Source organism: Homarus americanus, unplaced genomic scaffold (assembly GCF_018991925.1).
Source record: "Homarus americanus isolate GMGI-L3 unplaced genomic scaffold, GMGI_Hamer_2.0 scaffold59495, whole genome shotgun sequence".
NCBI lineage: Eukaryota > Metazoa > Arthropoda > Malacostraca > Decapoda > Nephropidae > Homarus > Homarus americanus.
This window is the reverse complement of record NW_024732415.1, coordinates 3,766,767-3,794,699: the sequence shown is the minus strand read 5'-3', so window position 1 is coordinate 3,794,699 and position 27,933 is coordinate 3,766,767. Positions and strand designations below refer to the sequence as shown.

Here is a 27,933-nt window from a genome sequence, read left to right as displayed (position 1 = left end):
TTCACCTCTCCTCTTCATATGAGCTTCAAGTGTATCTATAATAGAGTAGTAAGTAGATACACAAAATTTGTCTCAAAAATTCAATGTTGTTTCTGGTGCACTGCCATCATTTGCTTATTTTTTCTTGTTTCACTTGTGGGACTGGGTTTCTATGTAGTCAGTGTCAGGCAAGATATCTTTTGATATGTCTTTAAATCTTTTGAGATCATTCCTCAAAGTGTGTAAGTGGTCTGCCTATGATTGGTAAAGGTCTGCACATTTTTTCAAATCCAATTCCTTTTTATTGGAGATCTTGACTTGTGCAGTGACCGTGTTGTAAAATTTCATTCCACATGGCTAACATGAATACAAACTCTGGTTCTTGCATCTTGTTTGCAAATTTTCTGCCTCGTATAGTTTCTCCCTTTTGTGATTGGTCTTCAGTGATACTTTCTAATGCATCCACAATCTTTGAGTAGGACTCCAGAATTGCATTTGTTACCACTGCATGTACCTCCCAGCAAGTATTAGAAAGAGATCTCAACACATGATCATTACCCAAATATGTTTTAAGAACTGGCCATCGGTGTGTTGAGGCAGAGAAAAATGTATACAGTAACTCGACTGTTGAGAAAAAACTTATTGCCACTGGACAAGAATCAACAGCACTTCAGCTGCCAACAAGTTTGAGAGAGTTTGCAGCACATGGTGTGAATACAGTATGGCATATTTGTTCTGTTCTAAAATCTACTGTTGCATTCCTTTATAATGTCCTGACATGTTGATGGCATTGTCATAAGATTGACCTCTTCTCTTTGAGAAATCTATTTTGCAAACTTGGCACAGATACTGCAGTATACTTGATTTGCCATTGCTTCACAAGTGTGGCTTTTCAAATTGAGGAATGTTATAAATCGTTCAACTGGTTTTCCATCTGTGGGAGAGGCATACAGTATCTTAGTATAGTACTCAATTGATCAATATGTGAAAAATCAGGTGTAGAGTTGACAGATGAACTTAAGTACCCAGCAGTATTTATTTCATCCACAATAGCTGAACGAACTTTGTCACTCATTAGACCAATGAATTCATCATATACTGTCTTGGATAAGTATGAGGGTTACCTTTGCCAGCATTCCCACATTTTGAGATATGGCCTGCTAAAAATGGGTCTCATTTGATCCCCGGAAAGGCATTCCACGTTCAGCTAATGTTTGAATAACAGCTATAACACACTGCAAGACATGTTGCCAGTATTCAAGCTCCACTTTAATTGGTTCTTCCAATTTTTTGTCAATCCAAAGCCCTGTCTTCGTTTTAAATATGGCAGAATGGCATCTCTGTGAGTATTGCTGTTCTCATGTTGTTCATTTAAAACAGTATTCCGCCAGCCACTAAATCCATCTATACACAAAGTACAATGAAAACACACATACAACTTCATAATTTTTATATTGATTAATGCAGACCCGGTTTAGCTAGGAATACGTAATAAAAAGAGAGCAGAAAAATTGGGGGACAGTGTCTAACATAGTTCTGATTTTTCCCATGTTGACTACTTTCATGCTTTCTTTGAAATATCAAATACATCAAATTCTTTCTGAAAAAAATTTCAAATTTTCTTTGGTGCCCCTGCTTTGCTGGTGCCCAAAGCACATGTTTAGTCTGCCTTTTGGGTAATCAAAGACTGTCCCTACCCAAATGAGATGTATACATCTCTAATAAATCACATGCTATAACTGTTCTTCTGCTTGGACTGGTTGCTGGAAAGCATTCATATGTATGAAATATTCATGTTAACAACCAAAATTGTATTGCCAGGAGATAGTGCATCAATATAGGTTAGTGTTCACATTGAGAAAGGTTGCCAAAAACAGTACAGTATTACAAAAATTGTAAATTCTTGTTATTTTTGGAATATTCTTGAGGCAAGAAAGAAACCATCATCTTTGCATTACCCAAAATTTTTTGGCTAGAACATATTTTAGTTTATCACGGAGTCTATTGGAAAGTATGTTACATTTAATATAGTGATTGTATGGAATACAGGGCATATCTGTACTGATCCATGTCTAAAGAGACTAAGGACACTAATCTTAACCATGGGTTGTGATCTTTTTCTTTTCTTGTAATATTAGTCATTCATAAAAAATTGGACTTTCTATTTAATTGTTTCTAGGATTGTAGTTGTCTTTGCTAATATATTTAAGGTATTTAGTTTTTGTATTTACTTATGTCAACATTAGCCCATAGGATGCTTTCATTATGATTATGTATCCCATCGTGTTCACTAAAAGTTTGACTGACCCATTTCAGTAGATTAATATTTTTGTGTTATTTCAAATCTTAGGAGAGCTGTGGATCCTGGTTGAATACTGTCGCTTTGGTAACCTCCTTTTGTTCATGCACCGTCATCGCAAGCAATTCATAAATCAAATTGATCCTGTCACTGGCCAAATAAATCACTCAAAATTGTTTATGGATCCTACCAGTCCACTGTCACCCACATCAGAGAGTACAAGGTGAGATTTGTTAATTTATTCTTTTTTAATTTACTGCTTTGACAGGGAAAGGAACCCAATAGTTTGTTTAATACCACACACAACAGGATCACGGGGGAAAATGAGAGCCGTGAATGTCAGGGAGATACTGACATGGGACCCAGGGTTAGGGTAGATTTCACCTGCCCTAGATGACGCTGACAACAGCAGGTGATGTTTTTCCACCAATAGGCAACCATCTCCAACTCGGCTTGCCTTCACATACCCTGTAGTTATCACTCGGTTAACTAACAGTTCGTAGTGTGCCAAGTATGTAGAGGTGATTACTTGTGTATTTATATGGGCGAGTGACCCTTCTATGTTACAACTGCATAGCCCAAGATTTTTCAATGCTGTACTTTAAAAAGATGTATTTAAAATAAACATCAAGCATTACAAAATATACCTAACCTAATCTAACTTAGCCTAACCACTAGTTAATATTGGATTGTTCTGGTGAGGGCAATTTTTGTGTAGGGCCATTTTGGTCAGAGGATAAAGCAATTTTGGCTAGAGTGGGGCTGTTTTCTCCTAGTTCCTTTCTCATTAAAGTCTTACTTTCGGACAACATTGGAATCTTAGAAATTTTATCTTTGCAACCAATAGTTAAGACAATTATAAGACACTTTTCTTTATAACGTTTGCCTCACAAATGATGTGACCTCTGGGGGATCTCCCCCCCCTCCCCCCTGGCATATGTAAGTCGTTTGTGAGGGAAACATCACAGAAGAAAAGTGTCTTGGAATTGTCTAAATTTCTGATTCCAATAGTTAAATTCCCAAGATTCCCCGGATGACCGAAACTAAAATAATACCCCATTCTCAATATATGTGCACTGATGTTCCTGTGACTCTACCAGCAATGATGTACACTGGACCCCTGATAAAGAGTGTATCATAAAATAACAAGACATACTTTTTTACTTTTAATTTTATATGTTTATTTATTTATTATTTTTGGAAAAGACAGAGCCTATGAGAGTGCGAGCAAAAATGTACTTTTTTTCACAGGTGTTAAAACCCTGAGTGGTTAACCCTTGAGCATTGGGTTAAGGTGCTGCTGGCAGCCTGCACGGGGATAAATCACTAAAAAAAATAATCAACTTTTCCAAAAATAATAATAATAAAATACAATAAAAAATGGCGAGAAAATTGGCGGACGTTCTGGGTATAAAAACCCGAAGAGTATTCAGTCTAGGCTAAAAATTACAGCAGGTTCGGTGTTCTCATGTAGCTTGAGTCAAATCTCCCATCCACTGGAATTTTCCACTTTACATTATAGATAATATAGACCCAGAATTTCGGCCAACCCGGACAGGCCTTCCCCCCAATTAGTCCAGATTTGAGGACGTTTGCTGTACAATATCTACTTTCCTTCTACGAATATGGATAAGTAAGTCACTTAATCAACAGTTAGGTTACCAGAATACACCTACCTCAAGCAAGAGACCCATGCTGCCATCTAGTGATACATGGGGAAACATTTGTTTGTCTTCTGTAATCTCCTGTTATTGTCCCAAATCATGCATAATGAGTATAAAAAAGACATTCTAGTCCTTTGCCAAGCATATTTTTCGTCAAGGAACAGTGAAAATGTAATGTTAATTGTGAAATTAGACATTATTATTAAAATGAGTGTCAACATGCTTATTTTTTTAACATCAGACAATTGGCAGATAGATAGATATACAGGTTAGCTGATATGAGGTGGTAATGGTGGTAGTGTTGGTGGGTGGTCAGTTGATGATTGGCTTTGAGGAGAATATGATGCACTTGCTTCTCAATAAATCATTCCTCACCATTATGCAAAGTACAATATTCTCATGTGTACTTTAATGCTGTGACACCATTATGGCCAAAAATCAGTACTCTTAAGTAAAATTACTAGTAGGCATAGTATAGGTGAAATAGGTCAAATTGTGCCAGGTCCAAAACCTAACCGCTTATTTTCCCAAAAAGTTGAGGGTGTACAGTAGTGTATTGCTTAAATATTTTGCTGTTTACTAACTAGGTATCACTTGTTGTATTATACTAAATACAGTAAACCTTTGCTTGTCCAGACTAATTGAGAGGACAGGCTGTTTGGACCAGTTGATCATCCAAACCAGCCAGCAAATAGTAAATAATATGTGTACCTGTACATATATAGACAAAGCCTAATTAACTTCTATAATAAAAAATAACTAGGCCTATAATTATATTTAACCCAAAAATTATACAAAATTAATAAAAAATGTAAACTGGAGTAAAGTACAGTACTGTACTGTAAGCTTTTGTGATATTGTAATAGATACATGCTTCCTTTTTCCTTTTCTGAAGCCATTTAAAACATTATAAGGTCCTCCAAGTGTAAGAAAGGGGGAAAGATAAACAAGAACTGAGCCTCGTGGCACCCGTGGCCACTAGTAGTGAGAGTCGTCCAAACCATCTGATGTCCGTACGAATGAGGGTTTCCCCACGTGCCATGTTATAAATTTTTACGTTTACGCTGATGCTCAATAAATAAATGAAAACTAAATGACTTGTGCATGTGCATAATGTTTTTATGTTGTATTATAAGAAGGTTTAACTTATACAGTTTAACTTGAGGCACTACCTATTTCAGACAAATGCTGTTAACTCTATATATAAATATTTTTCCATTAAACAGTATGTCATATAAATCCAAATGCTTTAGTATTTATATATATAATGATTACTTAAGGATTAATGTACTCAAAATTATTTGTTAGAAATATTTTTTTTTTTTTTTTTATGAAAACTAATTCTAAGATGCTTGAATTTACACTATACTGTACACTCACTTAAATTCTATAGACTGGAATGATTAACCACTGTTTAAAACTTTATTATTTATTTTTTATTTATTTATTTTTATTTTTTGTATCCCAGGACAGGATACCGGACTGCACCCATAACAGACCAGGATGGATATTTAGCTCCAAAATTCAACCTGGCTGCTCCTCCCCAGGGTCGTAATACGATGTCTCCCCCTCAGTCTCCTACATCCCTCACAGGATCCTCAGGTGAAAGTTTCCAGTTAGGTGGCCATCCAAGACAGCATATGGATAATCCAATATACAGTGCTAGGCTACAGCGCTCTGTGAGTGACTGTCCCGAGGGGGATCCAGGGACCCGTACTAATTCTGGGGGATCCCAGATACCACTGTCCAGGCTACAAAGTGTAGGATCCAGTGTCCGTTCTGATAATGGATCTGTTGGATACTCTAGACATGATATGCCAGTCATAAACACTGACATGACCACACTTCACTCCGTGCAGTCACCTCTATCCCCTTCTCCCATGTCTCCAACTGGTGAGTGTTAAATTATTATTCTTTTTTTTTTTCATTTTCATTTACCATTTTGAATCTTTTTGGGTACTTCTGCATTCAAATTAGCGGTGGATCTCAACATTTGTGGACTTCATGTCCACAGTTTCAGCATTGACCTAAAGTGTATACAATTTTAACATCCATGGATGGAGGTTCGACTGTTTGTGGTCAGAGCCCAAGTGTGTTGAAGTGATTCCTAGGCAGATTAATTAATTATAAAATTGCAGCACAGTATATATAAAGACAAAAAAACATACATAATTTATTGGATGATATCCATGACCTAAGAACAAACACCATAGAATACCTTCCCTAAACCTACTTACATAAAATAGAGCAGTAAAGGTTCTCGCCTGTTGGTATAGTGAAGTGTTTGGGTGTTGTTTTCATTCACAAGTGTGGCTGAGGAACAGAATTCTACCTAGAGTCCGTATTGTACAGTACATTCGTTTATCATATAGTCAAAATATACCACAATGCAGTTGAGCATTTTAGTTACTGAATAAAGTATGTATTATTCTCTGTAATCACTTCAAGACTTGTACAAAGTACCATTAACACAACCACTATCAGGAATCTGGATGATCCGTCGCTTGTCACGATCTTCAAGAGAGAAGTGCTTCTCCGTCTGGAGTATAGTAATCCCGTGTTTTTTGCGGGAATTACGTTCCTGAAACCCCCGCGAAAAGTCAAAACCGCGAATACTCCTTTAGGAATCACTGTACTTGTGGCCACCAAACAGCTCAGGTAGGTTATGCACTTAACCACACCAAGCCCTCCACTCACGGCCCAGTAGTCACACTGATGCACTGTACCGGCATTTACTAACATTATTATTTGAAACTAATCATATTGTACAGGAGTATAATAATGGGAAAACGTAAACACAGTTTTATACAAAAAAAAAAATATTTTCAAGTAAATAAAAAAAAATATTTCACTGAGGTCGGCAACACCCGCATTGCCTGCCTCTCCCTGCTGTCCCGGTGTCTGCCCACCCTCATGCAGTCACAGTAGCGTTCACTGTACGGTAGGCACATGTGGACTGAGGCTTCTCGGGGCACCGGGTGTCTGAGTTGGGAAAGGGTGGCGTCTGTTTGCTGCACCGCACAGGGGAATATTGAAAATGGCGCAAAATTAAAATTTTTGTTTTTAAAGGATATTTTATATACAGTATATAATTTTTTTAATAAAAAACCATGATAAGAAAACCCGCAAAAAACACGGGACTACTGTACTGTCACCCCATCTGGTCCCCGAGATATGCTAAAGGCTGTCAATTGATTGAAAATGTCCAATGGAGGGCCACCAGACTGGTGCCTGCTCTACCAAACCTCATCTATCCAGAGAGATTAGAACGCCTGCAACTGCCTAGCTATACTGCAGACAGGCAAGGGACGACCTAATCAAAGTGTATAAACATCTCAGAGGGCATTACTCGGTTGAATGTACAGTACATACTTCACTTTAACGAGTTTCACAGTAACGATTCATCACAATAATGACAGTATTGAAATGCGACACCTCAACACATTAATAATACATTTCAACACAATAACGATCATTAGCGCAAGTTGATAGTCACTCTGGGCAGCCATCTTGATGACATCAGTGAGCGGGGTGATTTGTTTTGATCAGAGCGTGTGAACAGGTGTGGTGTGTCGACATTCAAGAGGGAGATGACGACACTGTTGATGATAATGTTTTAAGATTTACCTGTGTGGGGGCAGGGGGGCACTAGCTCCACTCCCCTGCCTTGGATGACAGCAAACAGTCTCATTAAGCAGTTCAATGAGTGTCTAAAGATTAGTTATTATTAGTTATTAACTCTACATGCAGTATTAATGTGTGTGAATAAGTGGTTGTAATTTTTTGTGGGGTTTATGGGGGCTGAAAGTGTCTGAGGACTGGTACCAATTGGCCCATTTAGTATGTAAACTATACTCACCACATTAATGATTTTCACTTTAACAACCTTTTTTGTGGTACCAATTAGTCGTTAAAGTGAAGTATAAACTGCACATACCTGGAGGTGGCGGACACCCGCCCCACAAGGGGTCATGGCTCAAGGTTGAAGAAGCCACAAGTCCAGAAAACTGTGAGGGCGAACTTTATCGGAGTGAGAATTGTGAACTCTTGGAACAGTGCCGGACAGCGTTGTGAAGGCACCGAGTGTGAGCTTTTTTAAGGCCAGACTTGACCAACATTGGGATAGGCACCGATATACTGTATTCAGGAGCCAGTGCATGCCCAGTACTTGCCAACAGTGCATAACAGGGACATGACCGACCGCCCAAGCGGCTAACGAGTCGATCAGTGGTGAAGAAAATAAAATGAAATTAAAAAGTTAAAGTATGCCTGCTGAATGTTGGATTTTCAATAGAATTATTAGATTTGTTAATTGGATTAATGTTTATGTGCACCGATTATAATCAGCGCATGGTAATAAAACATAGAATCACAATGTTGCAATTACCAGTAATTGCACTGTAATTACAATTTCTTCACATTGTGTTAGATATTAATCACATTACTGTCTCACACAATGTGATGGGTTGAGCAGCAGGATGCATTTAAAACTTTCATCAAACTTCTACAGCAACTTATGGAGATACTGAAGACTTTGTCACCGAACTTGATCATTATACACAGGTATCTTGCTTGCACCAAAGGCCCTAGTAAACAGCTGCAAAGTGAAGTCATGATGTGTTGATATGTTGTGTCTTCAGGATGCCCTGAATGATGCAGAAGGCTTCCACAAAGCCTGTTTTCAGGCTGTAGTGGAAATAACTGACAAAGTCAAAAGTATGTAAGAGACAGACAAAGAGAAACAAACTTCATGGAGACAACTGATAAATATTAAAGGCATTCACTAACAGTTTCATTCCTTGACCACATAATTATAGAGATGGAATCATGGTTCTCTCAACTACAGGAAAAGGGCATCCACAGGGCTAAAATAATCCCATATATGCTGGTATGTGACCCTCTGAATGAAGGGAAATCAACAGATTTGAAAATAATTTGCCATCACCGTCCGAGAGTCTTGGATGCTGAATTACAACAGTGGCATAAACTGTGGAGAAAAACAATAATACACTTTCCTCCATTCAGGAGGCTCTTCCTTAGTGTGGTGGCACATTTTTCCCAATGTCAATATTATTTTAAGCGTGAGTGCTACATTATCATAACAAACTACAGTAGTACCCCGCTTAACGCGGTCAATAGAACCCACAGGGTACCGTGTTAAGTGAAAACCGCGCTAAGTGAACAACAGAACATATGGGATTAATTCCAATAGAAACTGGCCCGACCCCCAAACTCCACTTTTTGACGACACACAACTATGTTGTAGTAAAAATTTTATCTTAACTTTATGATGGTATGCACAAACAAGTAATATAGAAGAGGTTAGGTTAGGAAAAATAAAGGTTAAGTTAGGAAAAATAAAGGTTAGGTTAGGAAAACTAAAAGTTAGGTGTAACACTTACGTTAGTAGAAGACACACACTGCGCAACCTTACAGCGTGGCTTGCCCAGGCGGAGGGAGGCGGGAGGGAGGGAGGAGGAGGGAGAGGCGAGAGCAGGCAGGCAGGCGGGTGGTGGGTGGGGCGAATCTAAAAATAGCGTCTCGAGCCGGACACTCTGCGCGTATACGTGGAAAAAACCCGCGTTAAATGAAAGTTCGGCTCTGGCGAGGCACCGCGTATACGTGGAAAAAACCCGTGTTAAGTGAAAGTTCGGCTCTGGCGAGGCACCGCATATACGTGAAATCGCGCTAAGCGAAACCGCGTTAAGCGGGGTATTACTGTACAAGGTTGGTCAAAATGTACAGTACCTGCATTAAACCCTGCTCCAGGATCACATCAGTACATTGGTCTCCATTCCTCATGGATGTCCACAGAGATAATTAAATAACTTTTACTGAAATACAGCATGTTTACCAAGATTGAAAAAACAAAAACAAGAGAATTTCATGCCCAGTATTATTCCAGCTCTTTGGTTACTTATTAGATGGGGACTAGCATGTTGATTTTTCTGATATTTTAAGTGTTTCACCAATTTATATTAAATGAATACTCATTCTTATATTTATAGGACAATTTAAGTTATTAAATTATGGAGCATCTCTAATTTGTTTGAGGTACAAGACAGGATGTTGTGATGACATTACACTAATTATTGACATTTAAAAATGGACATACAGTACATAAATTCCATTGTATGGTTAATTTATTAGTTAGTTAGTTAGTTTGAAAACATTACATCACAATCTAGGTTATGTAAACTAGGTGTTCTTCAATCAACATGTTCAAGAGAGTATTCTTCCTATAAATAAAATTTTTCCTTGGGGGAGCATGCACTGGGATCCCCCCAGCAGGGCTTGTGCTCCCCCTGTAATTACATCTCTGGACCCCAACCGGTGCCCCAGATCTCATGTCTGGTGAGAAACTGTCCTTATATATATGTGAGTTGAGGTATACCTTGGAAAAAAATGGCTGCAGCACTGGTCAGTGTTGGCCCTGTAGCCAACTTACCAGCTATCCAGCCACTGCGTTATCAAGCAAAGGTAAACACTTGTGATGCCAAGTATACCTTCCCCATCACTTAACATATGGGACTGTGTTGACAGTGTTGTCTGATTTAATGGGGGTTATGGTCTGCCTGTGTTGTGTGAAGTAATGGGATTTCAATTTCAAGTTTCGTTTTTTTTACAATTCTTACATGTTTGAGGAGACAATTATTTTTCTGATTTATTTTACATGATTTAACTCCAATCAAAAAGTTGCTGTCTTAAAACTAGGGATTTTACCCTTTTGATTTGTGTTTCTGATCATGAGTCACTTGTGGCAAGTGTCAATATTGTACATAAAAACAGGTTTGAAACAAATAACATTTGATTATTATAAGTCAGAAGCCCCCCCCCCCAAAATTAATAAAATATACATTTCTTTGAACATTAAATATAGTACAGTACTGTACACCAATATTGTTTTCTTTTGTCATACTTTCAGATTCATCCTATTTCACTCAGTTGGGTTTAGACTCTCAAGGAAACCCATTTCCCTTTGAGACTGGCCATATCCCAGGTGTTAATGTGCCTTTCACCACAAGTGACCTCTTATGCTGGGCATGGCAAGTTGCACAGGGCATGGATTATTTGACCAGCAGAAAGGTACTGACTTTGCTTTTTTTTCCTACCTAATTTACCTTATGGCCACTCCACCTTTAGGAGGCCATGCAGGGGGGTCCTGGGGGTCCAGACCCCCCTTTTCATCAAAGAATTCTAATACTTTTTCTTTAACCCTTAAGCCCTGGGTTAGGGTGCAGCTGGCAGTAACTCCCTCCCCCCTCCACGGGGATAAATAGAGAAAAAAATAAAAAATAGGTGGACGTTCTGGAACATCACCCGGGGCCTAAAGGTTAATGCAGTACAGTAATATCTCCGTTAGCCAGTACAATTGGTGCAGAGCACTTCCGGGAATGAGAGATTTCCGGGTAATGAGATGACTCTCTCAAAGCCGAAAAAAAAAATCCTTCATCCCTGGAATTTTCCGGGTAATGGGAAAATTTTCTTGGAATTTTCCAGAAAATGTGCCCCTCGGAAAATCATTCCCAAAGCTGGAATTTTCTGGAAAATTCCTACTTTGGGAACGATTTTCTGAGAAAATTTCAATTCCTGCTATCGGTCTCAAAATGCCCATGATATCAGTCAGATTTAGAAAAAATTCTGGGAGGGGGGGGGGGGCTAACAGCACTCCCTCCCCTCCAAAACCACCCCAGCTGAGTAGGCTTGCTGTGCTCGCCATGTTCCCCCACCCACAGCTTCGAGGACCCCCCTTTTGATATTCCTGGCTCTGCACCTGCCATGTCAGGAGAAGAAGACCAATGAACCTGTGTAGAATTACAACATTGTTCTTGAGGTTCATTGAAATTTTGTTTAAATCTTTTATTTGTTTATTTATTTTTTTTTAATTGAATCACATCTCCGGGACCAATGCTGAAACATTTGTCATCCAAAAAGTCACACAGAGGTTCACTTGTCAAGTATACTGTCTACATAGAGATTCATTTGCCAAGTATTTTGTCATTCGCTTTAAAAATATGCCAAAAAATTATGAATTGGTAAATTTGCGGGTTTTGGCTTAAATATCCCATCAGAGTATGCCATTTTCTGTGATAATGTTTGTGAGTGCATATGTGTGTTGCTGAGTGGTGGGTAGCCTCTCCACCATTGTCCAAGGTTTACGGTATTATTTGCCCTAATCAGAAGAGAAAGTAAAGGGGAAAATATAAGAAAAGAAGTTAAAGACACCTCTGTTATTCAGAAACTTCAAAATGTAAATAAAAAGTATGCAGGAGCAGATCTTGCACCATCTGAAATTAATTCTTTGAATGAAGATGTATCTGACAAACAAGCTTCATAAATGGTTATGAAGATTATTTTCTCTTTTTTCTATAATAATATTTTAGAACACTCAGTTACAAACATGTACAAAGGAAATAAATTCTGGTAACTGTAAACTGAAAATAACATAACAAACTTAAAATCTTCATAAACTTTCCTGCACTTTATTGGGTGAGTGGGAGTGAGCAGACAGGGGCAGCCCACACGCGGTGTACAGTGCCTTAGGTGGGAGGTACGGCCCCACCACAGGGATCAGGAAAGTGTTAATCACCGCCTGTGATTAAAGATGGAAATTAATGCACTTAATCTTTCAGGTTCTTCATGGAGATTTGGCTGCTCGGAACCTCCTTCTTGCTGATAACAATGTTGTAAAGATTAGTGACTTTGGTTTGTCAAGAGAAATGTATAAAAAGGATGTCTACATGAAAAAGGGAGATGTACGTACCTGTAATTTGTATTCCTTGGCTAGTAAGGGCTAAAGAATATGATAGTGCTTTGCCAATTCTATGGTGTCCTAAGTTCTAACAACTTTTATTATCTAGTATGATTTCTTATTTTGATAAAAAGACTTATCTTCCCAGTGAATCCAGGACTGTATTTTATGGGAAATTGGTGATCTGTGATAGACAACACCACTGTTTCACCATGTTTTCTCTGCTTAAGTTGATGATAGATAGTTCCTAGACTTTCCATTGTAATGTCTTTGCTTTTTTTGCCATTATGACATCCAACTAGCACTCTAGGTCTAGAAACACCAGAATAAAACTGTTAAGCTGATCCATGAGGATGTAAGTATTATTGACGTAAGGGGAAACTGTTGTCCTGCACCTAGTGACCACCTGCTCCTCCCTCCTTGCACTAGCCCATGATCTTTCTGCATTCACTGTTTGGGGGAAAAATGAAGAATATGTCTCATACAGATTTGTAATTTATATGACATGTAGCTTCTTGGTACTAACCTCATTTTATCTATATGGTGAGATTTGGCTGTGTTCTTTTGTAATATTTTCTTTAGGGACATAATTCTTGTTTCATTGCATAAATAAATGTTAGATAATCACTTAATAAACATCAGTGAAACAGAAGTGAAATTTGCTGTCATAGTCATCAGTATCTCTGTTCCTCTAACAAACAGAAGAAAATGCAGTGTATAAACACAGAGTATGACTTAATACACAAATTATATACACAATGTGTGTATTATAAACAACCATGATAGGAAAAGGTTCTATTTACATATAAGTCATTTTAAAAAGTTATGAAGACTATTATGGTAATTAAGTCAACATAGGTGAAGTTTACTGTTTAGTCCTTGCCAGTGTGTTACTATAATGCTGCAAATTCAGTAATATCATAACTGTTTATTCCCAGACATGTCAGATTATTGGCATTGTGCTCTGTGTGTGTGCTGGAATGAAATTTGGCAATTTGGCAGGTATCATTGTTCCTGTTTAAAGATGTATAAGTGATTTTATTAGGATGACAGGTTCATAGGTTAAGTTTATTAGCTAAAGGCTGGACATGGGATGTGCTGCACTTTTCATGAGTATTTAATGTGTCTTTGGTAAACTTGTTGTTATAGGGTAGGGAATTTGAATATTTTCCAGTTTTTTGTTATCATACACACAATAAAGATAAACTAGACTTGAATTCATTGTAAGTTATATAAAACAAGGCAATCTATCAGATACTTACCAATCACTTTTGACCATCAGTCTTGTTGTGGTTTTACTTAAGTTTGTCCTAGTTACCAGTACTTTTTGTTTCAGGATTTAATGCCGATTAAATGGATGTCGATAGAAGCTATTCGTGATCGCATCTTTAGTGTCCAGAGTGATGTATGGGCATATGCAGTCACCCTATGGGAACTCTTCTCCTTGGGTTCCACACCTTATCCTGGGATAGAGGTCAACAAGGACTTTCTGAAGCTGCTTGAGGATGGATTCAGGATGGACCGACCAAAATATGCAAACCAAGAAATGTTGGTATTTACTTACTGTACTATCAATGTAAATATATAATACGTAGGTAGATTTTAAGCATTTTTTTTTTCGCCACTAACCATTTGCGGTTGGTCTATCCAGTGTTAGTAAAGGAGGAAACGAGGGAACCTGTGATGTTAGGGAGGGTCACACAGGATAACACCCTCCTCATGTTTAGGTAGAGTATCAAACCCTTGTCATATTGGTGAGAATTATCTACATTACTGCTGTACCACCAACACCTCCCTATTATTATACAATCCTATCTGTTCACATATCAGGATTGTTTATTTTAGGTTAACATATATGAAAAAATAATTGACAGTTAAGAGGGAAATAAAAGTTATTTGGAAAGATACCTGTGGATAGCAAGACTTGCTCTTACAATGAAGTTAGTTTTAACATTTTCTTGGGTAATGTTTAATGAAAAGCACCAGTGAGGATTTGACTAAGCCAGGGTACCCAGCCAGACAAGCCATTATGTTCAATAGCCAGGGTACCCAGCTATGCAGACACTCTGAATTAAAAAAAGGGGCTGACTGCCACATCTAGATAAGCCCTTAGCAGCAATCATACAGCTAGTTTTTTTTTTTTTAACATAGCTAGTTTTGATGTGGCCATAAGTGAGTTAGAACCATCAAATATTTTTTATGGTTTTTTGAGTCCCAAAACTCAATTCATATGGGGGGTCACCCAAAATTTTCAAGTGATCATCCCAGAAAGGGTTAAAGAATAAACTTGAAAAAACCTTAAGTTTTATACTATCAGTGATTCTGATGAGGCAATGTGCAAAAGAAAAATCTCAGTGAAGCCAAAGCAGCCAGCATAAATGTTTTACAATTATAATAAACTGTAGTTATTCAAATACCAGGAGTCACCAAGATTGTTTTTGTTCCATCTGACTTATCCCCAACAACTTCATCCTACCTGTTCATCTTCCAAAACTTTATCTCGTACATTAGTTAACATACAAGAATAAAGAATGAGAAGATAGGGGTGTCTGGGTGCTTGGTAGGGTACTAATGTATGGTAGACTGGGTGACCAACATTATTTATATTGGTTACTCCCCACTAGACAAATGTAATAACAGCTCCTGCTAAGTATTTAGAGAGGAAAAACTGAAAGTTAGCATTTTTTATGAAATTCAGTTTAGTGAAGCAGAAATTTTTGAAAAAACAAAACCAGATACATACAGTAGAACGTCGATTTAAAGCGATTCAATTTAAGATTATTGATTTAAAGCAAGACCGACAATTAAGGACATTGTTTTAATTTAAAGTGAATCTTTCCTATTTTGCGTGAGTCAATATGGTGCATCATTTCTTAAAATTAGCGCCTAATGTTTCTCTGGGCACACTACACTGTCCTAAGGGCAAAGCTGTACTGTACATGTACTCAGAATAATGTACTAAATGATTACTAAAATTTTTGTCAAGTGCAAACTATAGCATGATTATATTCAAATTAATCACTATCTTATATGAATTCCAGCAATGTAAATTATATTCTCCCAATCACTTCAGTGGCATTTTATAAACAAAAAACAAAAACTCAAGCTAAAGGGCATAAATAAACAAATAAATACTTCACTAGACCTTCGGTGCAACTGTCTAACATGTCACCTCCCCTTCCCCCCCTCCCTCTCCCCGATCTTCCCAGCCAGGGTTTGGTGGTTTTAAGCTTAAGTTTTTATCTTATATAATATCACAGACTAAAGTTAGGAGAATATAATTTGCATTGCTAGAATCCTTGCAAGTCAGCTAATAATTTGAATATAAACTCCATATATTTTGCACAAGAGATAAAAATTTTAGTTCTTTGTAATAAAATTACGGTAATTAGAACATGTCAATTCAGTGACATTTTATAAGAGAAAAAATTTAAAGTCACTCTTAAGGTCTTAAGGACAGATAAATAAATAAGCACTAGACCTTGGCATCAACTGTCACATATCACCTCACCTCACTTCTCCCCCCCCCCACCCCATCTTCCCATCAGCTGATCCTTAGTAAACAAACCATTTCACGTCCCATAATTTTAGCTGTGTTGATTTATGAGTGTTTGTTTTAACATAATACTACAAAAAAACAATGTTTTGTTTATTCTAGGAGATGGGCTGAGGTGCATCTGAGTAGACTCTCAGTCTTTTTAGTATTTTGTGTTTCTCTCAAGTACCAAACTAAATTATTCCATTGAAACAACACTTCGATTTAGTGGGAATTCGGTTTAAAGCGACCTCTCTTGGAACGTATCCCGTGTTATATCGTCGTTCTTCTGTATTATGAAGTTGAAAATATTGTGCAGCTGGCAGACCCACTTCAAATCCTCTGGGCCCCAAGCATTTTGGATTCCAGATACTTACATGCAATATGAATACAATTTTTACATATACGGTACTCATGTTATATGAAACCAGCTAAAAAATAAAAAATAAATAAATTAACCCCACCTTTTTTTATCAAACTATGGTGCTGTATTAGATATGTGCACGTTGTACCTGGGAATTTTTATTACTATTGGTGAATTATTTTTAGAAATGAGCTTTTATGGTTAATTCACTTAACTTTTCAAAAATAACCTTTTGTTTTCAGTTATGATTTACTCCTAAACTGCTGGGCGAGTGAACCAAGAAACCGACCAGGTTTTCAGAAAATTGCTGAATGTCTTGGTGTTATGATGCTGCCAGACCTGAGAGGAGTAAGTATAATTTTATTTTCTACTCTTGTAATTGACCGTGGAAGATACAGTAATATGTTAAATTACAGGACACCTGCACATCTGGAACAGTTTTAAGCAAACTTATGTAAGCTTGGCAGTGAGGCTTTTGCTTCAGTGATACTTGACAAGTTTTCGTGTTGTGTTCTAAGATTTGTATATGTGTGGTTTAGTGGTACAGTACACATTTTTTTTAGGCAAAATTTCTTGAAAAAATCAGGCATAGTAATGGATGATACTTAAGTACATACCCGGTGCAGTATTTGCCAACAGTGCATAACAGAGACATGACCAACTGCCCAAGCAGCTAACACGCCAATCAGTGGTGAAGAGGATAATTAAAGAGACAATAGTATGGAAGCAAAGGACATGACTGGCTTATGGAGGTTGGCCTCATACTTTGTATTTTGTTACAAGCACAACTCAGTAACTTAAATAATGAAAATTGCCTGTTTAAATACAATAATCTCCCATTATCCGGACTCTTTGATTCCCTGAACTTTCCATTACCCGGAAATTTTGGGGGGAGGATTCTGAGAAAAGTCTCAGTTCTGGGCGTTGAAATGTGCTGAGCACGTGAGTGAGTAGGCTCAGTGTTAAAATTGGCTACTATTGTATGTGACTGCACGGGATGCCTATGATTGCCTGATGTATCTCTCTCAGTCTGATATGCTGTATAATTTGGATATTAGAGTATGTTTTTTATGAAATTTCCTTGCCAATATGTCAAGATCATCATCTTGTACAGGTAGTTTTAAGTTCCTTTGGAATTGTGAACATAGGGAAATGTATGCTCTTTGGTATATGTTAGCAAACATTATTGTTAATTACAGTACATGTACTTTGTTAATGGTTAAGCTTCTGTGGCTAACATCCTCTGCGGTCTCCATTAATTTTGTTAGTTAGCAATCTCCATGCTGACTCAGGCCCTTCACATGATGAATGAACAAATCAGTATTGTACCTGTAACAGCAAATACCATATTTGCTGTCGTATAAGATGCACCACCACTTCTATTTTACAAGGATATTTGTGGAATTGTGTTTTTAGTACATTTATTGAAAGTGATTTTAAAGTGGTTTTGTAGGGGAAAACATATGATTTTGTGCATGTAAATACAATATATACTGGAATCAAGTAGGAAATCATATAGTATATAGTAACATTATACTAACCCAACTCTACCTCTGATCAGGGCGGCTGTGTGGCTTGTTTATATTTTGGTCAAGAGAATTACCGACAGGATGTAAAACTCGTATTTTTGGCTGTGATGTTTTGTGTTGCCGCGATCTGCCACCACGGTGTAGCATCATCGCTATTGTTTTGGCGTCATCAACTCATTGCAAATGGCTGACTGGTGGCTGAACTTTCTGTAAACATTTCTTTAATCTTTCTATGGTCATTTTTCATTTAGATAATAAACAAATGTTTCTTAAAAGGTAACACAATCGTTAAATAATGTAAGACATGTATCTGGTGTGGGTTGCGTATGCTGGGGAAGGAGGTACAGTGAGATGTTGTGAGCTTCCCTCTGCTGTTAAGCCATTATTTACGCCATCAGCAAATTTGCTGTAAGTTTGTGATAATAGATTGTGATAATTTGGCTTGTTTTTCAGTATTTTATTATCAGTAATATTATTAGTAACAAAATTTTTGAGCTTAGTGGACTACTGCTTGTCCCAGACTCCCTAGCTAGGCACCTCTGCCTACTGCGCTCGGCCTCCCATCCGTGGGTGCATTAGACGCAAGATAATTTGTGATACATTTTTTAGGGGGAAAAAACGTTTCTTATACGCCGGCAAATACGGTAATACCATTTCATCACTTCCTTATTGTACAGGATCAAGCTCACTTCTACACTCCCCTGTAATGAATATATATCTTAAGAAGACTGATGTTTTATGCAACATAGGTATTCAAGTTGAAGTGAACATTTCTAAGCAATAATATTGGTTTTCCTGTTAATTTTAATTATATGATAGTACTAAATTAATTCCTTTGATAATGGTTTTGATATATATACATACAGTAATTATTTTAAAGTAATACTGTAATATGTTATTCAGAATACTGAATAAGGAAGATTTTACTCCAAAGGGAATTTACAGGCATTGTCCTTTAATCTCCAAAATGGCTGGAAGAAACCTGTTTCCCAAAAGGAAAAAATGCCACTACTTTTCAGAATATGAGTCCTAAGAATGATAATGTACAGTATATATTTTTTCTTTTTCTTTTTAGGGAAATTTAAAGTTCCACAAGGTGTCAAAGACAAAAGGTGATGCCAATGTAGTGTTTTGACTTCAAGAATTATTTGAAAATTTATTGTTTTGGGATAAAATGAGTCTTTTTGGATTTTCAGCGATACATGACAATGAATGACCCCTATCTGCTGATGAATGAGGAACATTTTAGGACAAAAACAGACTATCTCGACATGCTATCGAGTCCTGATTTTGATAACCTCAACAGGGAGGATGATGAGACCAGAGCTCATTATGTCAACATTCAGGTAACTAATTTTTTACTCCTAAATGAACTTCTCATGAACATTGTGTATACAGTGTATTGATGAGTTAACATATTATATAGTACAGTATTGTACTTTATGTATATTAGTCTGAATAAATTATAACTGTTTTTTGTATTGTTCATTCTAATTGATCTATTTGCAGCACTTGAACACACTCAGAAGCTTCCCCAAATACCACTGTTGACCTCCCATGAATAAAGTAGCTTATATTTTTAAAGAATTGTGGATGTAGATGAGCTTGTTGCATAAGCAGTACACAACTTAACTTAACATGTACAGTATTCACCATTAACAACCAAAATAGTATAATGGATCTTCTTCAAACTGTAGCTGTAGGTCCATAGGAAGACACTCCAAACTCTGTGTGTACTGCTTTGATTATGTGATTCCTGGAGGTATTTTACATGCCACTTACTTAAACAGTTTCTGGTCAGAGCTTCAAAATGAAGTACTGGATTTCAGTACAGTATTGGATTTATGATTTATAAAATATCATTACAGGTTGGATATCTTTTATCCAAAATGCTTGGGGCATTAATGGTCTCGGATTTGGGATATTTTGGGATTTTGGAATACAGTACCTATATCGTGTATACAGAACCTGTATAATGCGGTAGCTCACCCAGCTGGGATGGGGCCCAAGTCTAGGCACAGAATTCATTTATATTTCATTTACAGCATATGGATACATATATTCTACAGGTAGTCTTATGAAATATATTTTAATCATTTTGGGTATAAAATATATGATAAGATGTACACTAAAGACCCAGAAAAGTAAGCAATCACTACCGTCTGTTTGGCATCGCCATGACTCCTGACTCTTAGGCACGAAGCAGCCTGTGTCTTACCTTTATTCCTTACACATACATACTTACCCTAGTAAAAATTATGATACATGTACCTGTATAAGCCATATTCAGCGTACAGTATTATCTACCATAAATATAATGAAATAGACTTTTGGATTTCAGAGCATTTTGGACTTGGGAATTTCGGATAAGGGATACCCAATCTGTAGCATAATACAGTTTAATGATTTTAGCCAATAATTCAAGACCTAATTCACTAATCCTTTTCACACTGAAACTGTAGGAGTGGGATTACTATTTCCCCTCCCAAACATAGCATTCAAACTATGAAATTATTTATAATTTGGGAACTGTTTCTTAACAGTAATTTACAGTATATGTATGTTTCCAAATTGGAAAAAATATCTTAAAATAAAAATTATGGTAGGCAACAGGGAACTTAAACAAGTAAAAAAATTTGTGTATTTGGGAAGTAACATAAGCTGTGATGGCAAATGTATGGAAGAAATCAAAACAATAATAGGGCAAACAACAGCATTTAATGATCTAATACACCTAATGAAAAGAGACATTAACTTCAATTGAGAAAAAGACTACTGAAAGGCTTTATGGCAAGGACTATTGTATGGGTCAGTTGTGTGGACACTTTCAGCAGACACCAGAAAGAGGTTGGAGGCCTTTGAAATGTGGTGCTATAGGCAAATGATAAGAATAATCTACACTGACAGGAAAACAAATGAAGAAGTACTAAGATAGCAAAAAATTCTAGAGAAATACTTGAAATGTACAGAAAAAGAAAAATGGTTATATAATTAGGGTTGAGGGAATAATAACAGAAATATTAATGGGCAAAGTGGAGGGTAGGAGGGCCAGAGAAGGCAGAGACTGGGATGGATGAAGGAAATTAAAGACTGAGTCCCCAGAGAGATACAAAACCTTGAAGGATTGGTAAAAACAGCCCAAGAACGTTTAAAGTGGGTAACTATGGTCGCTAACCCTCAGCTATGAGGAAAGGTACTCTGATTGATTGATTGATATGCATTGTCACTTTTCCTCATTAGCTACCTGGTATCTGCTTTCCAACAGAATGGTGAATTTGGAAACAGAGATGACAACTACCTGAACATGAGGTCACCGGACCTAGTAGGGTACTCCCGTGTTGGTATGGCTCCAGACACCCCGTCAGGAGTGTCTAATCCCCACTACCTGCACATGAATTCCACCCAGGGCTCTCCAACTCCCACGGCTGATGTGTTTAGTCCACGACCTGATGAAATCTCCAGGTTAGTAGTACTCCTGGGAATACAGCCTTAAGGTTTATTATGTCTGGTATTAATTAGGGTGTATATAGACATAAATTAGCAGTTATGGCATGTATGTACTTGAACTTCTTTGAGATAAAAGTAAAAATCAAGCCTGGCTAGTAATATGTGTGATGAGTGATCACAGATATAGTTTAGTTGCTCTATAAATTTTCCAGTAACTGCCGGGTTATGCAACTGGTATTCTATGAGGTGAGATTAGGGATTTAAAATTATTTAATACATTTCAGTTGAGTTTTGTCTGCTTTAGACTCATTCAGTTTTTCTTGCGTGTGTGTGTGACTCAGATTCACCTTTGGGCAAGGAACTGAAAGCTCAAGACTGACTGAGCTTCCAGAGGAGGATGAAGGCACCTCTCAAGATGCAAGTATGAGCACAGATCACCAGACTACTGAAAATTCATCCTTGATAAATGGTGTTTCTAAAGATCCCTCTCAAGATGATGCTCTTTCAAACCATTCCTATCATTCATCCAGTAGTCAAACTAACAGCAAAAAAGAAGAAACATTAGATATGGATATAAATAATGGTGAAATGACATATATAAATCTTCCAATGCATGGCTCAGAATATGCAAATCTTTAGTAAACAAAGTGTAGTGTTTCTTCTGCTGAGTGTGAATAACTGGGATAGGATGCTCAGTTATTATATGCAATTTTCTAGCATTCCTAACCATAAATTGTACCTAAGATTAAATTTAAGTTTAGTTTTTAAGAAAGGTATTACACTACCAACCAATGGAAAGATTACTGCCGTGGACATGTACCGGTATATAAAAGATTATATATTTTCCCTGATTTTGTACAATTATAATAGAAAATGTGTATAAATAGCTTAATTATGTAATGAAATCAATAGCTTTCTTAGTCCATCATATTTCTTTCATATTTTAAAATACATATCTCTATGTGACTTATTTGTGCACCGAAGCTGGTTATACAGTACTGTACTAACAAGCTTAAGGCGGCATCACACAATAGGTCTCTTAACTACAGAATACATGCACTAACTGGAAGGGGCTGCCTCTACTGTGCACTGGATGAAGGGATGTTATGCACCAAACAGCCTGTTTTGTAAATCATTTGCTATGATTAAGTAAAGATCAAAATTAGGTTTACAGGTTCAGAATTTAAAAAAATAGTCATATTATGAATTATAGAGGATTTAGTGTAGTTAATAATTGAAAAAATTAAGGAGGATGACTTGACTTCGCAGTAACCCTTTGATATGTTTATGTTTTATATTTTTTTTTACATGATCTCTATAAAATGCATCACATACAGTACCTGTACAGTACTGTAATTTTAGACCAATTTTTTTTTATTACAGGTTGCCCAAATTTATGTTGGCTTCTCAAGAACCAGATTCAAACTTCCATGGTTTTCTTTCTGTTAACCAGATTTCGATTACAGTAGACCCTCGCCAACTGCGATTTCCCATTTGCAGATTCTGGGCATCCACAGTTTTTACTCTGTATACCATTTCACCAACCACGGTATTGAATTTTGAGTATCCGCGGACTAGTGTAGCGTCTGTATCCCTCTGCGATCTAATGTATTCCTCCGTAAATGTGAGAAATTAATAAAAATAATATTAATTAATAAAAGAAAAGAAAAAATACTGCATTACCATTTGGCAATCGTCTCACTAAGGACATGGGAGACAGAAGCTCACTCCCCCCTCCCTCTCCCATGATCTTGAGCTAAATCATGCAAATGTAAGAAATGTTTACAAGTGGTCGCCGACTTACGAATGCTCGCCGATACAAATGGGGTTAAACTTGAAATTTACAGTATTTTATTTACCTGCTGACTTATTTTTTACTTTCATTTACTGTATTTTGTCATTCTATTTCTTCTTTTGTCTTAAATTAAGTTATTTTATATGTATAAAAGGACTTAGGGTATGATATATGTAGTGGGATTTTAAACATTGTTCTGTAAGTACGGTATGCACATAGTATGTGTTTCGACTTACGTACATTTTCAACTTAAGAACGTTCTCAGGAACAGAGCCCGTTCATAACCCGGCGACCTCCTGTATTCTCTTTGTTTTTTATTTATTTTTTATTTTATTTTTTATTTATTTATTTTTTTTAGACTATGAGTTGAAAAAACAACAACAATAACACAGCTCACAGCTTGTCCTGATAAGGAGAGGCTGAGATCCCCGCCACCACATTCCCCTCACAACCTTTCCCCTCCCACGATCCGACACTTAACTCCCGTGGAAGTAAGAAATGCTTATTCTCTAAATTTTTTACCTTATGATAATAATTTTTTTTATTTATTTACACATTCTGTATGAATGATTGTGTGTGCATGTAACAGTAAAAAAAAATGAATAAAAAAAGTATATTACCCAAAAATAAGTTGAAAAATAACAATACAGTAATACAGTTTGACCTGGTAGGGTGAGACACAGGCGACCTGCCAAGTCCACACACACACGTTCACACCCATGCTCTTCATTTTTCTTATTTTATAGCAACGTACCATCTCCACAGAGATATAGTGTAAAATTTGTATTACTATTTAATTTATACTAAGCTATTTATATTTATTTGACTCAAATGTAATTCAGTGTACAATACAGGTATTGTTTAGTGAAGGAACAGTCAACTTAGTTAGGATTTGACGAATGTTATCCGCGCCCATGGAACCTAACCCCATATTTCCCACAGATTTGCCAACTACTGGGGTTTTCAGGATCCTAACGCACACGGTTGGCGATGGACTACTGTATGCCAGGCTAACATTTGTGTGTACACAGGTGCACATAATGCTTTATCTTAACCACATGTAATGCATCACAGGAAAAGGGCTTACCAGAACACACCTGGGACTTGTTGTATATAAACTTTTATTCTACTCATTAACTTGATTTATTTTTTTGCCACTGATAATTAGATCTACAAACTGTTATTTAAATAAAGAACCCCTAAGGAAGCCTTAGATGATATTTATACTAGATATTAAGTGAGGGCATACTTTTTCGGAGTGAGAGTTGTGAACTATTGGAACAATCTACCAGAAAGTGTTGTGACGGCACCGAGTGTGAGCTCTTTCAAGACAAGACTTGACCAACACTGGAGCAGGTTCAGGTACATTCAGGAGCCGGTGCATGCCCAGTACTTGCCAACAGTGCGTAACAGAGACGTACCGATCGCCCAAGCGGCTAACGAGCCGATCTTTTGGTGAAGAGGAAAAAAGAAAAGGAACAGTAATCAAAGACGTGACCGATCGCCCAAGCGGCTACATTTACAGTCAAGAAACAAGAATGAGGAGCCCATTGTTATGAAAAATGGAGAAAAAATTAGTTTGTAGTGAAGACCAAGATCAGAAGTAAGTAATGCTAAGCTGTACTAGTATTTGTGAGAAAGTGCTGAATGTATTAATTTGTATATGTGTTAATGTCAATAATATTGTAATGTGTATAGTTGTCCTTTGTTAAGAGTATACACAAAACTTCATACAATATAAAAACTATCATCAAAGGAGGGACTGATCCATGATACAGAAATGCAACAAAGGTTAATAAAGTTGAGTTGTTATGTTGTGGATCTATAATAACCATTCACTTAATAAAGTAAATTGATGATGCATTCCAGGCAACAAAAAATATTCAAATTTTTCCCCCAAAAGTTATATTGATGAACAAAATACGAGTACATAATACTGTAATAATCTGCCCATCATGAAGACAAACCCATCTAAAGGTGAGTTACTATATTCAAATAACTTAATATTTGCTGATGAAACAAGGTCATGCTTGTTGCTTACCACTGTGCCCTGGATTTAGTCTCTAGGTTGGATGTGAGAAGGGTATTAATCAATGCAAACCTGCAAAAGAATGACACATTTTCTCCTGGTATTCTGGTTTCCAACATTAAAAGTCAAAACAAAGAATAGCTTGAAAGCTTAAGTGTATAGATTTTAGAGTATATACTGTACAGGGATCCCTTGCTATACAAATGTTCACTTTTATTAATATTCTATTTTTTCCACCTCTTTCGCTTATATGAATATGGTACCTTAAGGTAATGTACCAAATTTATATATATATTTTTTTTAATGTGTTAGGTACCAAATTACAATAGATACAGTACTTGAGTCTGTCATAAACACACCTGTACACTGTATATGGTGTTTCAGTATGTTTTTCTTCAAATACACATACAATGGTGAATTACGATAATAAAGCAATGAAATTGATTTACTTTTTACTTTACTTTTATCCTCTTCACCACTGATCGGCTCTTTAGCCGCTTGGTCGATTGGTCACGTCTGTTACGCACTGTTGGCAAGTACTGGGCATGCACTGGCTCCTGAATGCACCTGAACCTGCTCCAGTGTTGGTCAAATCTTGTCTTGAAAGAGCTCACACTCGGTGCCATCACAACACTTTCTGGTAGATTGTTCCAAGAGTTCACAACTCTCACTCCGAAAAAGTTTTCCCTCACAGTTTTCTGGACTTGCGGCTTCTTCAATCCTGAGCTGTGACCCCTTGTGGGGCGAGCGTCCGCCAGTTCCAAGTAAGGACACTCGACTGAGTGGTGCCCCTTGAGATGCTTATACACCTCAATTAGGTCACTTTTACTTTTTTACTTTTATCCTCTTCGCCACTGATCGGCTTGTTAGCCGCTTGGGCGATCGGTCACGTCTCTTTTCCTTTATATTCTTCACCAAAAGGTCGGCTCGCTAGCCGCCCGGGCGATCGGTCACGTCTCTGTCACGCACTGTTGGCAAATACTGGGCATGCACCGGCTCCTGAATGTACCTGAACCCGCTCCAGTGTTGGTCAAGTCTTCTCTTGAAAGAGCTCACACTCGGTGCCATCACAACACTCTCTGGTAGATTGTTCCAAGAGTTTACAACCCTCACTCCGAAAAAGTTTGCCCTCACGGTTTTCTGGACTTGCGGCTTCTTCAATCTTGAGCTGTGACCCCTTGTGGGGCGAGCGTCCGCCAGCTCCAAGTAAGGACACTCAACTGAGTAGTGCCCCCTGAGATGCTTCTAAACCTCAACTAGGTCCCCCCTTGCCCGTCTGTAGTATAAGCTAGGCAAGTTCAGGTGCTCCAATCTCTCAGGGTAGCTGAGGTGCCGAAGTGCAGGCACCAGTTTGGTGGCCCTCCTTTGAACATTTTCAACCAACTGACAGTCCCTAGCATATCTCGGGGACCAGATGGGGTGACAGTACTCCAGATGGGGAAGCACTTCACTCCTGAAGATCGTCACGAGGGACGGACCGTCTAGATATCTGAACGACCTTCTTATAAGACCCAATAATTTATTTGCCTGATTTACCTTCTTCTCAAAATGGCCCGAGAACTTCAGCTCATTGTCAACATACACACCTAGGTCCTTCTCACACACAGTCTCAACTAGTACATTTTCTTCATCCCGTTGGGACATATGGTACGCCTCCTTACCGTTGGTACGCCCCAGGTGCATCCTCTTACACTTCGTGACATTGAATCTCAGCAGCCATTCCTTCGACCATTCCTGGAGCCCACAGAGGTCCTTCTGCAGCTCTTCACAGTCCGCTTGGTTCTTAATTTCCCGAAATAACTTGCCATCATCGGCAAACATTTGTATGGAGGAGTGTACAACGTCAGGCATATCATTTATGAAACAAACAAACAACAGCGGGCCCAATACACTACCCTGCGGTACCCCACTTGTTACAGGTACAGATGACGATTTCGTGCCATTAATCACCACACACTGCTTGCGGTCATGTAGAAAGTCTTCTATCCACGCTAGGACATTTCCCCGAATTCCGTACCCTTCCAGTTTGATTTTCAGCCTTTCGTGGGGTACACTGTCGAAAGCCTTGGCAAAATCTAGGTAAATATTGTCGATATTACCACCCCGTTCTAGAATATGGGTCCAAATATCCAATACCTTGAGCAATTGTGTCAAGCAAGAGCGCCCCGGCATAAAACCGTGTTGGCAATCTTTTACAAGGTTGTTTCGTAGTAGATGTTCCATCGCTGCATCTCTGATAATACTCTCAAGTACTTTACATATTATGCTGGTCAGGCTCACCGGTCTATAGTTGTTCGTGGAGTGCCTATCGCCCTTCTTGAAGATAGGACTCACATAAGCCACTTTCCATTCACTGGGGACCATTTGTTCATCCAGGCATTTACAAAACAGAATCTTCAGGGGCTCTGCAAGCTCGTTGCACAGCTCCCTTAGCACTCTAGGATGCACCATGTCAGGTCCAGGACTCTTATGGACCTTTAGCCTGGACAGTTTATTTCTAATACCCTCTTCTGTGAACACAATGTGGGTCAGTGCTGTGT

The 27,933-nt window shown here is 37.7% G+C and overlaps 1 protein-coding gene across 7 annotated transcripts in view; it reads left to right on the top strand.

Moving 5' to 3' along the window:
• LOC121868612 (vascular endothelial growth factor receptor 1-like) overlaps positions 1 to 24,497 on the top strand; it is a 119,944-nt gene extending 95,447 nt beyond the window's left edge. For all 7 annotated transcript variants that reach the window (XM_042369421.1, XM_042369419.1, XM_042369422.1 and 4 more), the window contains 9 exons: positions 2,330 to 2,501; positions 5,411 to 5,835; positions 10,868 to 11,028; positions 12,576 to 12,698; positions 14,031 to 14,242; positions 16,836 to 16,941; positions 19,319 to 19,468; positions 21,388 to 21,584; positions 21,911 to 24,497. In XM_042369421.1, the coding sequence (XP_042225355.1) occupies positions 2,330 to 2,501; positions 5,411 to 5,835; positions 10,868 to 11,028; positions 12,576 to 12,698; positions 14,031 to 14,242; positions 16,836 to 16,941; positions 19,319 to 19,468; positions 21,388 to 21,584; positions 21,911 to 22,208 (1,844 nt within the window). In that variant the 3' untranslated portion in view covers positions 22,209 to 24,497. The remainder of the gene's footprint in view (positions 1 to 2,329; positions 2,502 to 5,410; positions 5,836 to 10,867; positions 11,029 to 12,575; positions 12,699 to 14,030; positions 14,243 to 16,835; positions 16,942 to 19,318; positions 19,469 to 21,387; positions 21,585 to 21,910) is intronic.
• The last annotated feature ends 3,436 nt before the right edge of the window (positions 24,498 to 27,933 follow it).